The sequence below is a fragment of the Melampsora larici-populina genome (genome assembly GCF_000204055.1).
Source record: "Melampsora larici-populina 98AG31 unplaced genomic scaffold MELLAscaffold_28, whole genome shotgun sequence".
Lineage (NCBI taxonomy): Eukaryota > Fungi > Basidiomycota > Pucciniomycetes > Pucciniales > Melampsoraceae > Melampsora > Melampsora laricis-populina.
Window position 1 is genome coordinate 497,947 of NW_006768792.1, and position 16,446 is coordinate 514,392.

Here is a 16,446-nt window from a genome sequence, read left to right on the forward strand (position 1 = left end):
GCTTCACATGCTGAAAACAAAAGGGCAAAGGATTGCAATGTCCATTGTGTTGCATTCCGATACGAAAACCTATTTCTATCAAACAAAATATTTTCTGGCCCAAAGATTTAATTTCAGACAAGGATGAATGCATATGAGCTGTACATACTCAAAGTCAACAAGGCCCATAACAAGTTATCCACTTGCTTTTTAGGCTAGGATCATCTTTCATTTCACTACAGTTGCCAAAATCTCTCTTCAAACATTTCTGTTAGTCCTTACCTATGTGTACCTGTCTGTATCAATGAAGAAGAAAAAATAAAAGAATAACAAAACCCCTAAGACTAAAGTTTCTCTGTAAATGCAATGAATCAACAAACTATGAGGAAGAGGCAATTGACGGCCTTCTAAGTAGCGATGATCAAGTGGGATCATAGGAAGACTTAAATTGATTTCGCTATCAGACACCATATATGTATGTCTGTACTAAATTTCAACCTCATGAGCTCATGGTGGATCTATGTGATTTGCTCAGTGACTCTGAACTTCTTGGTAGAATGGCTTGTCCTTTTCACGACACTTTGATCAAACGGGCTTCAATCAGTAACATAGGCGTTTTTGATATCACGCTGGTGTCCATGAGTCTTGCTCGTGAGTTTGGCTGTCTCTCAATATACCTAATCAATAACGTAACAAACATTCCATATTACCTCTATATCTAAATGCAAGCCAAGATTATGTAGAAAACCGACAAAAATAGAATAACAGACACTAAAGAAACGATTCCAATGGATGAAAAGACCCCACCCGCGAAAAAAACTTTTAAATCTTTCTTTCCTTTAATCTTTCTTCTCCTTTGGTCAAGATCTTAATAGCTTTTTCTCTTTGATTTTGAATTTCTTCACTTACGATACAGCCTGATTTTCTAGGTTGATTTAGATTCGAATCACGATCTTCTATAACAAATTCAACCGGTGCAATCCTTATAACTTTTTGTCCTGCTTGTGATTGAATTAATTCTCTTTGAAATGCCCATCCTTCTTTTGCCATTGATCTTAATTGTTTAACTAAATAAGAAACTTCTGTTTTATATTTCACACCTGGTGTAGGAATAAATGTATGAGGTTTAACGTCTGGAATAGTTTCTTCCGTCTTTACTGTTATATCATCTCCATTTTCTGGGGTCTGTTCATTAGCTGTCTCAGGCCAATTTACTACTCTCATTAGTTGTCGATCAACGCCTTCAGGTAGAACAAGTTGACTGATTGCAAACTGGTTACGTCGGATCGAACGGTAAAGTGCATCGAGTTCTTCTGATTTCGAATGTTTCCACATTTGACAATACACAGACCAATCCAGCTTTCGTCGTAATTCACTAGCACTCGAGGTTGTCCCTGTCGTTGTTGTTGGATTCCTTGAATCATTGACGTTTTGTGTAGAATCTGTCTTCACTTTGTTCGCCTGACACCAAGCATCGATATCGATATATCCATCGTCGACAATGTCACCATTCAGATAGTTGTGATTCTGATATTGGAATGCGGTATACTCCTTCGGGGGTTCCAAGGTGACTGGCTCATCTGCTGGTTGAACAAAAACCCACATCTTATTCTGTCCCTTGGCAAAAGATGTGATGCGCAAAGACTGAGAGATACCCAAAGGTGTGTTTAAAATAAGTATCGTCTTCGGATAATCTGAAAGGGTGTAAAGAACGAACCCTTTCTGGGTATGCTGTAGTAGCATCCTCCAAAATACGTTCCATATATCCAAGACAGATTTTGAAGACCTTGTCACCTTCTTCATGGGAGCCAAACAAAGCATCGTCCATCTTCGTGATAGGAACATATTCAAAACCAAAGACACGCTGAGTGTTATGATAAGCGACGAAAACCCCGTCCATTTGCCCAAGCCTAGCTTGGAACCTGATCGAGATCGAACAGAGAAACTGGTGAGAATATGATCGAGAAACGAGTTAATGGATGGTAGAGACTCAACTGGTACTTGAGAAACGCAGATCGAATCAAATCCAAATATTCCCTCTCGAAGGACTCAAGCGGGCCTTGAGAAGATCGAATCTGATATCCAGCTGCATTCTGCCTCAGGTGAGAAATATCAGTCGGGAACACTCGGTCTAGTTTTTGACAGATTGAGTGAGATTTTGACAGACATACAGCATGGTTCAGTCTATCGTGACGGATAGCAATCGTAGCTCGGGTCTTGATATCAAAAGTCCCGTTCCCAGGAAGATAATCATGTTGACAATCCAGTTGAGATCTAGTCATCATCAAATTTGTCTAAAATATCCACCTATTAGCTTTTGTGATTGCACAAAAAAGGAAAGAACAATGCTCACTTTTCCAAATGCATAAGCTTCCCTTACACGTGTCTCATTTAGATCCACCACGTCCTTGTTTTTCTTCAGAAGTTGTGAAAACTCATCGTGAGGTAAAACAAAGAATTTTTCCAATACATGACCCTATTTGTGAAGAAAATCAAGGAAATCAGACCAAACTCGTAGAGAAGTCAGTTTCAATTGGCGAGGAAACTTGCCAATGTCGATAAGATGGTGGAATCGGGGCACTCAGTGTCAGGCTCAAATGACTTGTCGGAATCAATGGAATATTTACCAGTTGAGGCGTTGTAGTTGAGTAAAATCGATGCTGGCATCTTGGCACCGGGAGTCAATTCGACCTTTTTCTGAATTAAATGGTGAAAAGTGATCAGTTTTCAAATGAAGAGATGTGTGCATTGAAATATGGAGCCAAGACGAAATAAGAGTCAAATGAAAAAAACTTGCCTTGGTCGAAGTTACATTTGAGGTGAGCATACCTACATTGAGTGGTCGGCTGCCGTTCAACATGAGGTATATTTGACTGAGTGTTTGTGTCATACTACTTGTACTCCCACAATATTTTCTGTCATTCTCATGTGCAAGGCCAGTCAGCTGTTCATCCCTTGAGCTAGTAATATAAGGTGTGAGTGCATCAAAGTTGAATTCATCAGGTGTGATTAGATCTTGTAGTCGATGATCAAAGTTATAAACCATTGTTCGAGGATCTTGTAGCCAATGTACGCCAGGATTGAACAAGACTCTTGAAAGTCCATGTGCTAAAGTGGCTACCTTTGGCTGTGGGGTCGATGTAATGACAGGTTCGAATGGGATTGAAGTATACGAAAATGAAAAGTTGGCGTCTGGCTTGGTTCCCGGAGAGTTAGGAGGTTCGGGAGCTTGTGAAGGGTCAAAGAGTGGATGTGAGGCCAAAATGTCTGTTTCCAATGTAGCTTCTGCGTGAGGATTAGGTTTTGGACGAGGAGTTTTCTGCTTTGATGTGGAAGCCTGTTTTGAAGCCGAGTTCGAAGAAGAAGCTTGGTTTGGAGGCTCGGCGTTAGATTGTGATTGAGTATCTGTGACGGTGCCAGCTGACTGCTTGGAGTTCTTCTGGGCCTTTCGATCCAGTTTGACTGGCGTAGGAGACTCCTTGAGCAATCTGAGGGTTTCCTCCGCTATCTTAAGTTTAATTTTCAGCTTCTTTTCCGGAGATTCTTTTCCAGTCAACCTCCCAACATTATCTTTAGCGATTTGTAAGATAGGTGTAAGATCTAATTTCTTTTGAGATGCGGCAAGAGTGCATTCTGCGTTGAGGTCTTTGACAAGTTTTCGAAGACTAGATTGTTGTGGCGCCCTTGGTTTACTCCTCCCAGAAGAAGCCTTTGTTTTTGATACGGGACCTCGATGAGAAATGAATTTATAATCTGTGTCAGTAGGAATCTGTCCAGCAAGATGATTAACAAATTGTCGATGAATGTATGCCGGAGGACGTGAACTGGCGGAGGCGAGGATGATCGAAGGTAAGGTTGATCGACGAGTACAGGCGAGCATGGATGAGAAAGTCGAAGAGATAGTTGATGATATTATTGAGAAACTGGATTGATAAAGGAGTCAAGAAGTAATCAAATCGAAAGCTTCGAGACCTGGTCAACAAAAAAATGATCCAACGGTAATCAAAAAAAAAGGTCAATCAGCTGACCCGATCGACCCGTTACATATGAAAACCTGTATCAGGTACCGCATATGATAGCACCGCATGCACTCTGCATTCGGTGCGTGACCGGAATCGGGTATCACATCCAAAGACACCATGTTGATTTGATGATCAAGCCTGATTTTGATTGCAATCCTGATCATTCAAACATTCTCAACCTCAATCTCATTTGCAAACTTCAAGCATACCTCAACTATTATCATCAACTCATCCAGCCAAACACAAGATAATTCAATCAGACGCGCTGTAACCATAGGAATTCATTCCTATAGTTTACAGCCAAGCACTACTCGCGTTCTTGATGAAAGTCTCTCAAAAAGAACTGGCGAGTGTGACAACTATCTTAACCGAAAATTCGAATACTCCAGGAAAACGTAAAAGGACAGCCACAGACACCAATGTAAATCAAATCTTACTTCAGACAAGTACAGTGCTTCTATGGAGCGCGTCTACAAGATTCTAAAGAAAATGCTTTTAATAACACACCTTCTGCTTAACAGGGTTCCTCAAGTAAACGTAACAATGGGAAAGAATCATCTTATGCTTCCAATTTACAACAAATCAAACTGGTTAAGATCGACACGGTGATCTTTGGAATGTATGAAATCAAACCTTGGTATTCATCACCTTATATCTTGGATGGTTCAGATCAACAACCTAGTACACCTCAAATCAATGGATCATATTCAACCGATCCGACTTCAATTTCTCAAAACCAGAAACAGCCCGCTTCTAATTTAAATGGTATGAAACGGCTCGGCAATGGTCGGTTCATCAAGAAGAAGAAACCTCCGAAATCAAAACTCAAGGACGCAGAACAGGCTGTCTCATTTCAATCAGTCGATATTAATCTTTCCAATACGCTAGACCTCACAAATGACGAAGAGATGGTTGAAAAGAAACCCCCCAGCAATGCTCGACGACGGAACGAAAGACCTCGTTCAGCATCACTATCGTCTCTCTCTTCATCGGTCGCATCAGAACCTGATACACAGCGCTCGATCAAACATTCCCCGTTTTCAACCATCTTACCTGATAGCCCAGTCCGTTCCCCACGAAATCCAAAGACTCCTCAAACCACATCCAGAGTATCAACTCTTCCTCAGAATGGTATCGAACCTAATACATCCAATCCAATAAAACTGTTTGTTTGTGATGGATGCTTTCAATATCTTTTATCATGCGAATCCTATGTAAAACACAAAGTAAGTGTATTGAAAGTATAATTATGTGTACTCCGATAACTGATCCCCATGGTTTTATGAAACTTGATCAATTCTCAGAAACTTTGTCAATATAAACATCCACCAGGCCGAAAAGTGTACCAAAGAGGTGCAAGAATCATATGGGAAGTCAACGGATCAGAAGCAAAACTATACTGTCAATGTCTTTGTCTGTTTGGCAAACTGTTTATCGATCATAAATATATATTTTTCGATGTTGAAGGATTTCATTTTTATATACTCACAGAAGCTACTACACCTCTCTTTGATCACGTTTTAGGTTTCTTTTCAAAAGAGAAGATTAGTTATGATGGTTATAATTTAGCTTGCATTGTGACCTTTCCTCCTTATCAGAAAAAAGGTTATGGTACACTTTTGATCGAGTTTAGTTATGAATTAGATCGATATTTGGCAGAACAAGAAGATCGAGTAGTATTAGGTACACCTGAAAGACCTTTATCTGAATTAGGTGCAAAGGGTTATTTAGCTTTTTGGACATCTGTTTTAGTACGATATTTTAGAAGTGTGTTCAAATCAGAAGGATATTATCAGAATTCAAGCAATTGCAATGGACACGGAATGACGAATGGACAAAATAGTCGATCAACTAGGGCACAGGCATCAGAAACTGAAACTTCCACAAATACAGTCTCGATGAAGATGAATTTAGAAGAAATCTCACGCGCAACACAACTAAGACCTGATGATGCGGCCTTTGCATTATTCACTTCAGGGTTTACTCAATTGAAATATTCAAGTAGTGATTCAGATTCTTCAGAGTTATTAGTTATCACACCAGATCTAGTGGAAGAAATTGCTAAACGGACTCGGACTAAACAAGCAGTTTTAGATCGACAATATGTTTTATTAGACTCTGATCAAGGACCTAATGAGTGACCTGATGGATATATCAGCCTTTCATAATTCGGAATAATAAAGAGTCCTTTTTTCTTTTTTTGTCATTGCTTGATTGAGTATATTTTGTTGGTTTGATGATCTTTTTTCAGGTTTAAAGATTTGATGTACTAGTTGTATAATTGTACTTAAGTAATAAATTGAAGTTATTGAAGAGGTAGTAGCATTTTGTGTCGATATCAAATTGAAAGAGTGGGATGTTATTAGTTTTTCTGCTGATGGTTTATTCATTAATTTTATATCCTGAAGTTTGATTGGAAGTAATAGCCTTAATTCTTGAAAAAAAATTGAACGTCAGCACTACCCTAAACGTTCTTCGTCAAGGCGCTCTGCGGATGAATGCTTGGTGTCATCGAGGATAATCGATTGAGTCACATCACTTACATATGTATAACGTGTTGATGAAAGACTCGTTCTTGTTGTGGATCGATTGATGTGATCTTTGAATGGCTCGTGGAAGGATTGAGGTGAATATCTTAGCAGTCCTATTGAGAAAAAGCAAAAGATTTGGAGGGACTTTGCCAAAAAGCTGGCAAGGAGCAAAGATGAGGGTAGATGACTCTACCTCCATCTTCCTATGTAGGATGCCTGTGGCCACATCCTCTCCATCGAGTCAAATAAATCTTGGTTAATGGAGGTTGGAGAGGTCTTGGATACCATCAGGGCGGTAATCAAGGCTGCCTTCATCCGCATCTCTGTCCTGTTGACCGAATATCGAATTAATTTACCTTCCTGATCCTCTTTTTGATTTGGGTTTGGATGAATTCAACTGAAGCCTTGAATTTTCTTCCAGAACTACTTGACTGCCAACTGGCGATCATATACGGCTAAAGGATCATATATATCGAGCCTATCAGCGAAAGTAAGTTGATTGTCTTGAGCAACACTCCCAGCTTTACCGAGTCTCATATCATTCAGGCATTGTTTTGATCTCACAGGCGCTTCGTTTGTAGGCGAGACGTTCTTGCTGTCAACTTCATCATCAGTCAAATTTATTTCCAAAGCCTCCTCGATTCAGCTCCAAACGAAGCCCTTGAGAGCCACTCCGAGTATGATTACAACCAACATCAATGGTGATGTATCATGTCGGATTCCTTGCGATACAGTATCACATACGACCTCCTCTTCTGGTCTGCCTATCACAGTCGAATCACTGGCTGCATCCGGCAAGAAGAACCTTTCTCCTGACAATTGGAATCCGAATGCACATGAATCGACATTATCGGTATCATCGAGTTCTTCTGACGAATGCGAGTCACGAAATCTATCAGACTGTGGAATTCCTCTGGACGATTCTAAGTCGGAGCTCTGTCCCATATTGGAATTTGAATCACTCAGAAACATCAAGGAAGGTTTTCAAAGCAAACAGAATCAAGCTTTGGATGATACGACTAGAAACTCTCGAATAACTTTGGTTGAAAACAAACGATTCCTGTCTAATGGACATCATCCGCTCCGACAAAGCAACCATTCACGTATAGCTCGGTCAAACACAAGTGATGTTGTGACGCGACATCATTTGAAGCAACACACTTTGTTTATACAGCTGAGAGACAGGTCTCCCCAAACTGCATCTATAGAGGGGTCTCCAGGTCCTTCTCGAAGTCCAATAGTAAAATCTCCGCATAAACAAAGTACAACGCAAAGATCTAGCCAAAGTAGAACGATTTCATCCGATCAAAGTAAACCTCAAACTCATATCTCACGTGATGTAGCCATCGAATTGATGTCACAATTCTTAGATGAATTTGGTCACCTTTATACAGATTCAGAGGCATGTACACTCTTAAAGAAATGTGGAGATTGGACTTTATTATTTGAAGTCTCTACTTTAAAATCACAAGAGTTTTTAGGAATGGAAGTCTCCGAAGGCGAAGATTTGAAAGATCAGAAGCAGTATCTAGAGGAGGTAATGGCTATGATCTGGGATGAAGAGGAGGATAAGGTATTATTGATACCGGAAAAAGAACTGACGAGTCAAGATAGGGTACAGCTCCGAGTGATTGAGAAACGGAAAGGACTTCAAGCCATTGCTAATCGGAAAGTTTTCCTTGATGTATTGAAGAAAAAATGAAACCGATCATTTATCTCGCACTCTCAGTAATCACTTTACATGCCATAGCGAAGGTACATAGTTACTCAACACTGGATGATTCTCAATGCTTGATGGGGTTCAAGTCTCCTCAAAGATGTTTATGATGATGGGATGACATACAAAGAATCATATATAATAGATCAAATACGGGTGCGTTGGACTAATTGAAGTTTACAAAAGTGGAACCATGCGACGAGAAACAATGCAGCCAATCAAAGCCGCTGAAAAATAAACTCTATGATTAACTAAAGTTGCGCAGTTCAAACATTATATTTTTGATTTTGGAATCAAGTTTGGAATGCTGTACTTTTTGTTGTTTGAAAACTCATGGCCAAAGAGATCAGGAAACAGTTGTGCGCAAGTAGCAATCAATATCCCAGGTGTACCAAGTGTTGATGAGGGAGACGAAGTGATAAGATAAATAGGATTCTTCTTTTGTCAACAATAGATTTGCTGGGTCATAAAGTTGACAAGGTTGTGAGGGATAGCTGAATTTGATGGGCTTCTAAACTCCCTTGCCAAAAAATATACTTGTCAACGGATATCATTATTTCAATGCTTGTGTTAGCTTAACAAAGCCCTCTCTGCGCGGCCGCGTCCGCGCCCTCGCACAGGGGCTTATGACTAATTGTGAAATTCTGGCGTGAACACTCCAAGATTCAAGTGTCATTATGCAATTTTCGCACTTTGGCGCTTCGTATGAGCGGTCAAGTCTTTGAAAGAACGCACGGGTTCCTTAGTAAGATAGTGAAGAACACGAGCGTGATGCAAAAGGAGCGGTCCCTGATGGTACGAAATGACAAAAAGTAAGAATGAAGTTACGTCCTAATCAACACACCACTAAGTAGAACGAACCTTTGGAAGAACGTGAGGGTTTTTTAGTAACATAGTGAAGAACACGAGCCAGGGCGTGATGAAAAAGGAGCAGTACATACCTACAGCCCTTCTTGAAAAGGTTGCTTTTTTGAATTTTTTGGGGGGCGGTTGAGGGCCGTTAGGGTTGAAATTTACCAGTATTGCCCATGACGAATCAATACCAGGCTCCAGCCATCAATAATACCACGTCCACCTGCCTAGTCAATACACCCGCCAACAAATCCACCAATGATATTCGGGTTTTCTGATCAATATATCGTTGAAAAGTAAGTTCGCTACCCTCTAGAATTCAATTCGTGATCTGACGATGTTTCATAAACTGATTGTATGAAAACTCACTTCGATGGATGGAAAAAACTTTGATCAACTCATTCCAAGATCTCAACTGGTAACTCAAGACTTATCATTAATGCTGCAAGAGCTTATGACTTAATCATATATCAATAGGGATCAATGTTTCAGATATACCAAGCAACAAGAAATCAATAAGATTTTGTTTTGTGACCAATAGAGTGGGACTCCATTATCATTCATATTGGATTATGTGGAAAGGAATTGTATATACGTTGTGTAGTACGAGCACATCAGACTTTCTGAGGATGACTTTGATGAAAAAGTATGATGAAGGCAAACATAGCCAAGCAAAATTAATCAAAGCAGATTCCACAATGGAATAAGGCACCACATTTGCAGCTTCTTCGTCAAAAGCAATGTTATAGACTTTTTACTCGGGTTAGATATGTATGACTATGTAGCATTTTTTTGATAAATCATCATGACCGAGATCAGGAATCAATCATGTAAAATTAGGAAGCTATTTTCGAGATATATCAAGTAATGATGAGGGATCTAAAGAGAACTCAACAAAAGTCTTGTTTTGTGACCCACAGATTTGATGGAACATATGGGAAGATTTTGGGAGATATATCACACTGCTGGGGATTCTAAATTCCCCTGGAAAAAAATATGTTTGTCAACAGAAAGAGGTTTTTGAATCTCTGTACGACACAGTGGACAATGGGCTACCGTCCATCTAGCTCGCAGAAATCCCTAAAGGTTGAAGCAAATAATCAGATATACATGGATGTAGTAAACCATAGAGGAATTCTGGGAATTTATGACACTTACCCTCATACAAGATTGATGATATATATGTTTCGAACAGTCCAGCTTGACCACACGCTGGCCAAGAAGAAACTCATGACGACATATTGTACACAATTCCTCTCCTGCCCTGTGAATATGTGAACTGTCAACTCCATCTTTTGAAAATTTAATAAGGAAATTTGCATTGATCAGTATTCATATCTCAAGTGATGCCGAATGGATCATCCATGCATCTAGATCTGTAGAGAATCAGTCTTGAGCTCAGCTCTTGCAAGATGATTTTTGAAAATAAACTGAAGATCTTGATCACGGATACCAATACTGATGAAGGGATCCAGAATAACAATTGAAAGGCTTGGTGTCCTACCTGAACAATTACGGCTCTGTTTTAGATAGGCCTTGGCACCTTTGATATGCGGGCTTGCCATGTTTAGTATCTTGAGGACAAAGCGCTGATATTTCTTATAAGTTGATGAGTCTATTCTCTGTGGTATGTACTGCTGAAGGTCAAACTCGCGATCCTCTTGATCTGCTTGTTCAAGCTCTCTCTCTAAAGTTGTTTGTTCAATTGTTGATACCTCTCCAATGTGATGTGCATGTCCTGTCTCCAACTCCATATCTTGTAATTGTCCTTGCATTCCTCTGAGTCTCGTCACTCTTTTCTCTGCTATCGTTTGAAGATGTTTTTCCAATTTGACCTCTGCTTGTGTATGCGCTTCAAAAGACAAGAAAATGTACTTGTAGTGCTCCAAGGTGGGTAGGGGAGTTCCAAGGAAGGGAAGAAGAAGGTTTGTAATGTACGGATCGACTCTATTGAGTGACAAGTATAGGCTGATCTCCCTCCTTGTCTTCATCCACTTATACATCTCATCGTAGAGTTCTTTGGTGGCATTGTTGGTTGCTATTCGAGCTTTAAGTGTTTTTCTGCTGATATCGCTGTTTTGAAAAGAATGAGTCATTAACTCATAGGTAGTTTGCTTATCTTCCTCCGACACATCATTTTCTATCATGTGTCGAATGCAGTTGTCAGTCAGTGAAACTATCTCCAGCTCTCCGAGTGGGCAGCTTGCCAGAAGCAAATCATCGTGTAACTTCATCAATGTTTTACTTGGTTGTGATGCGCCTGTTTGTCTATACCTCATCTGAATTCTCTCCAAAAGCTCAACTCTTTGAAAGGCTTCAAATAGCACTATTCAAATGAATGTCATTGTCTATATCTGAACTTGCAAACCGCTGAAAGCCTTATGATCGACTCACTTGGATCCATTCTGTTCATTCCCTTTTTTCTTATTTTATGCGCTTCAGATGCCAGATCAAATCCTAGTTTGACAAATAAAGATTTGCAAGCATTTCAGAGCTGTGAAGGACATTTCCGCTCGTTCGGCTAAAAGACGAACATACCTTTTGTTAAAGACAGTTCTAATCCAGCACGCGATACTGCACCACTTCGGATGTTAGTCCTCAAAAAGTCTAGCTTTCTTGATGGTACATATTCCAGTAGAACTTGAAGGATATATAGACAGTACATTCTCTTGGTAATTTCCAAAGCCGGGTCACTCAGTACCTCAGAGACCCTCACAGCAAACAATTTGTGCGATCTCAATGGCGCTTGTGAAAGCAGATTACTCAGAGTGTATGAGAAGCCAACGAGATTCATACAATCCACGTTCGATTTGAACCATATTTGGGCCTGTGCACGTGCAACTTTTTGTACCTTCAATTTGTTCGGATCATTGTTATCTCCAGGGGTCTTCACGATGGGACCCTTCAAGATGAGGGTGTCAGTCCACTTGGTCTCTTGTGAAAAGTGAAAATCCGGGTCGATCGGTTTGAGTATTGTGAGGGCTGCGATCCTCGGGCCGAGAAATTCTTCTTCATGCGCGATGACTGCATATTGACTATACGCTCCTGAGGTTAGCATAAATGCCAAAAACAAAAAGGATAATATGTGGTTCATCTGGAGAAGTCAAATAAGTAAACTGGTGTGAGTAGTGGAAAGCTCGGCTCAGGAGGCACTTAAAACCTTGCAATAAAAAAAGCAATATGTGATCGTGATTTAACTTTTGGGCAGGCTTTTAAAATCATACTGCAAGACGCGTCGCAACCACTAACTTACACGTAGAACAATGAGGGTTGTATTAACCGGTCGATCACGGGAAGCTTGAACACTCAGGATTGACCACGCTGCTGCTTGATTGTCAAACACCGTGTCATGACATCTCATACAGATAATTCGACAAGCTCAACAATGTGTCGCTGTGAGCTCAGTTTCATAAGCGACTGTTTTATATGTGATTGCTATGAGCATCAGCGAAGTAGACTACACAGTTTGTGACACAGGCGAGTAGTCGAGAGAGGGACTTATACCTTATACCACGACTTTGGTTTATGAGACGGGAAACATTGGCTGGGGACGTTGTGAACGCTCCATATCTACCTATCCTGCAAATGAACATCCTTGGGACCAAAGAAAACAGCTGTGCGCCTGCTTAATCTACACACATGCGTGTAGCCTACCTTTAATTTTATTGAAAATTAAAGAGCAATGCAATTGTGAAGTTTGCAAAAAACACCAAAATCAGGCAGAAAACTGACCAACAAAAGCTCACACCAAACGCGCTGAAATGTTACACAAAAACCAGTTCTTCAAGTCTGTTTTTGAGGGCGTTACTGGGGGCAAGGGAGGTATTTGAAAAGACATGTGTGTGTAGGATGATCAGGCGCAGAGAACTTTTCTTGGGTCCAGAGGATAGTTATCTGCAGACTACAGAGATATGGAGGATTGAAAACATCCCCAGCCAAACTTTTCCGGCTCATATGCCAAAGTTGTGCTATAAGGTACAGTCATTCTCAGAAATGTTGGAAAAATGCAAAATCTTGAGCTGAGCTCGGGGTCCGTGCGCTGAGCAGTGACACGCAGATACAAACACTGACAAAAACTTTGATTTTGACAGGTATCTCAAGATGAAAATTCAATTACTTTCCATCATACCTCGATGATCAGAGCTGTGAATCCTTTATATCTCTCTGAAACCTCAAACTTTGAAGATGTTTCATTTGTGGAGGGGAGCACATTCCTCGGGAAAAAAATGTACATTATGCGCCGGAGTCAGGCGCACAACTTTTTATTTTGGACCATATCTGAATCCTCAGTGTGGAAAACAGTAGAAGCGTTCAAAGGACGCTCCCTGCAAAATCCAAAACCCTGAGGTTATGGATCGTGCAAGTTTGGTGTAAGTCCCTTGCTCAACGCGTCGCAAGGATGCGCGAGCGTGGGACTTTGTTAAGTTTACTCCAAATGTTGGATTTTTCCAACATTTCTGAGAATGACTGTATAAGTCCCTCTCTTGACTACACCACGGGAGGGTCTGGACCGCCTTCGGTCCGGCAGGAACGGCCGTTGCAAGGCCGCCCATCCCTGCAGAGGGATGGGCGGCCTGTGGGTAGACCTAGGCTATTCCGTTTGCCGGCGGCCTATTGCTACGGCGGTTGGACAGCCACAAAGCGGCAATGAGGTCGTATGAAGACGACCCGCAGGCGGTCCATCAGTGAATTCGGGGGCGCGCAAAAAAGCCGCCCCTGGTAGCTGCACACTATTCAAGGTGCGGCTACAAGGGACGGCGTAGAATATGAGATGCGCCCTCAGACGTTGTATATTTTTGCTATCATCCTTACTCTCACCAGCAGGCCAACTCAGTAGTTTATAAGTCCACACTTGATCATTACCCTGTTCAATCATTTACATTTCATTTCTGTTACAAACACTACAAAAGCCAATTAAAAATAGCTAATACATTGATTTCTTTATGTAACAATTGATCTCAAAGAAAAACACTACCTCATTCGCATCATGACTTCATCGCTTAGACAGTAGATTATATACTCAACTAACAAGACATGAATGATTAATAGAGACAAGAATCAACTTCAGTAAAATCAAATCAGACAAAATAAGAGAGCTTACTTACATGAGAATTCATTCCATGTTTCGCATCCGGGTAGTTTAGTCATACCAAATTGCTAACAAACCCTAAAAACGAATATAAGATTGAAACTGTATGATTGTTAAGCATACAATGCGTGGAAAAAAACAATATGATCGGTGAAGATCTTCAAAAATCGATCAATAGACTAAAACAATCAAAGTAGCAAGATCATCAATATCAAATTCAGAAGATTAAATGCAAAGAAACAAGACAAAAACTTACTTGACATGAGAACAAGGTAAAACAGCCAGGAATCTCGGAGGTAAAGGAGACCAGTGTCGCGGTGAAGATAATTGACGTTAAAATGGAGGTGATGTAGCGACTAAACAATGCAAGCTGTTGTGAGAATGATTGAAATCAACACTGAAGTGCTGTTGTAGGATGTTGGCGAGAGGTTGTTGAAAATAGAGACGGACATGGTATCGAAGTCGGATGACGTTGATCGGAGGTGTTGGAACTGAAGTCGTTGATTGTCAATTGGCAAGGGAAATGTAAGGTCAAACAAAGAGATTTGGAAAGGAAAATGATGATTGGAGGAAGGTCGAGTCACCGGTATCATCAAACTTGACCTAACCCAGTGAGTTCGACACGGTGGGAGACAGGTGTCATTGGTTGAAGACTGGTCTTCCGGCGATCTTCAACGGGTCATTGAGCAGGTCTGCGATGACTATGGTCCGAGGGTGGCCAAATGGCCGCACAGAATGGCCCGCACAATTCATGGTCTACAGGTCGCCAGTGGACGGCCAATGTCCACGCCCGTGGGCCAAAATCCGACCCGGCCGATCTCAGGCCGCGGTCGACCGAATTTGGGCACAGAACCCTCCCATGGTGTACCCGTTTGTCCGAGAGGGACTTAGTTAAGTTAGAAACAAGATATGATTTTCCCGTGGGAAGACTGATTACATTTAATGCAGTTTCTGATCCAAAACACAGAGATAACACAGAAATATTGCCAAAATAATGCAATTTGGCTCCTCAACTGTGTTAAATACAATGGGTTTTCCCACAGGGACATCACCTCTTGTTTCCTGTGTGAGTAAATGAGAAAGCGGATCAATCAGGATAAGACTTACAGGACCAACATTCTTGAAGAGGATTCTTAAAGGTCACAGCAATATGAAAAATGATGGAGCTTGAAAGAAGGCCTTTGATAAACCACGTCAACTTGAAAACTTGCTTGACACCGGTTTTTTTAGACCCCATTCCCTCCAAAGATAAACAGGTGCTATACACTCTACTACTTCTACAGCCTTCAGATTATTCCTGAAGTCGGCTTTTTATCTCCTTCTGAAGCCAGCTTTTGGACCTTTGAATAAAGATGCCCAAGGCTCACCAGTGCCAAATCACGTTCAAGATAATGAAGCCGCAAGTATGTAGATAGAAACAATCCTTAGCTTCACAAGCAGTTTTCACAAGAGAAACCTAAAAAGAGAGTATTTGATGATACAAGAAACAAATGATTCTTCAATTGAAACAAAAGAGCACAATCATTGTATAACTCACCATGATTGCTTTTGAAGTGTTTTGTTGTATATGGAATGAGATTGCCCTACAAGGCTCCATAATTTTAGGTTTCTGCACATGCTTCCAAACACAATTAGAAAGAGTTGCAAATCAGAGTCTTTCCTTTGCTTGACAGATGATTGCTTACAAGATGCCTCCAATATTTGATCTCTGGTCAGGGATCAGTTTTGGTATGGTCCTCAAGCTCTCAGTGATGTCCTGGAGCTTTCTGTACCCTCTGAGGATATTGTTCTCACTGCTTGGATGTCTGGCAAATGCCAACCAGATTGTATTATATTTGCTGTGATTGGCCTAAGCTTTGTTTGGCCTTTCATTGTCTCACTCGGCTACAACGTGAAGAGCCCATCATCCTCAACAAGGGGGACTACAATCAATCAGGATCACAAAGTGATCACTTAGGCACATTACACAATCAGACCGTTTTACTTAAATGCACATTATAAGATATGTTTCTTTTCTATCATCATGACACATAGGTGTGTTCTTTAGGACCATACATAGTACAACCCAATCTTCAAGTTGTTATTTCTCCTTATCCAACTCAACTCTTTTATTGTGTTACAATCTTCTCTACAGATTGTAGTTTCCTTTTGATCACTTATAGTCTTTCTTCATAAGACTAAGCGTGATCTCAATCCTCACTAGGGAAAGCAAAACTTCCAATACCTTCGGATCGTTCAATCAATGTTTTCCTGAAA

General features: G+C 40.7%; 5 protein-coding genes across 5 annotated transcripts; 3 read left to right on the forward strand and 2 right to left on the reverse strand.

The window, feature by feature from the left end:
* Positions 1-536: 536 nt before the first annotated feature.
* Positions 537-701, forward strand: MELLADRAFT_52982 (uncharacterized protein; the record flags this gene model as incomplete). Its single annotated transcript, XM_007411980.1, has 1 exon — positions 537-701. The coding sequence occupies one exon, from the start codon at positions 537-539 to the stop codon at positions 699-701; it is 165 nt and encodes a 54-aa protein (XP_007412042.1).
* MELLADRAFT_88654 (uncharacterized protein) lies at positions 698-3,859 on the reverse strand (the record flags this gene model as incomplete). The annotated part of the gene is made up of 9 exons (XM_007412068.1): positions 698-823; positions 889-1,623; positions 1,697-1,901; positions 1,975-2,072; positions 2,151-2,273; positions 2,333-2,395; positions 2,487-2,524; positions 2,607-2,676; positions 2,813-3,859. 9 exons carry the CDS (start codon positions 3,857-3,859, stop codon positions 698-700), a joined length of 2,505 nt encoding a protein of 834 aa, XP_007412130.1.
* Positions 3,860-5,398: 1,539 nt separating this feature from the next.
* On the forward strand, positions 5,399-5,755 carry MELLADRAFT_30198 (uncharacterized protein; the record flags this gene model as incomplete). Its single annotated transcript, XM_007411981.1, has 1 exon — positions 5,399-5,755. A coding segment is annotated over one exon (357 nt), but the record flags the coding sequence as incomplete, so codon positions are not given.
* A 1,456-nt stretch (positions 5,756-7,211) lies between these two features.
* Positions 7,212-8,234, forward strand: MELLADRAFT_108262 (uncharacterized protein; the record flags this gene model as incomplete). Its single annotated transcript, XM_007411982.1, has 1 exon — positions 7,212-8,234. One exon carries the CDS (start codon positions 7,212-7,214, stop codon positions 8,232-8,234), a length of 1,023 nt encoding a protein of 340 aa, XP_007412044.1.
* Positions 8,235-10,471: 2,237 nt separating this feature from the next.
* Positions 10,472-12,462, reverse strand: MELLADRAFT_64716 (uncharacterized protein; the record flags this gene model as incomplete). The annotated part of the gene is made up of 4 exons (XM_007412067.1): positions 10,472-11,427; positions 11,496-11,558; positions 11,640-12,195; positions 12,355-12,462. The coding sequence occupies 4 exons, from the start codon at positions 12,460-12,462 to the stop codon at positions 10,472-10,474; spliced, it is 1,683 nt and encodes a 560-aa protein (XP_007412129.1).
* Between the last annotated feature and the right edge of the window lie 3,984 nt (positions 12,463-16,446).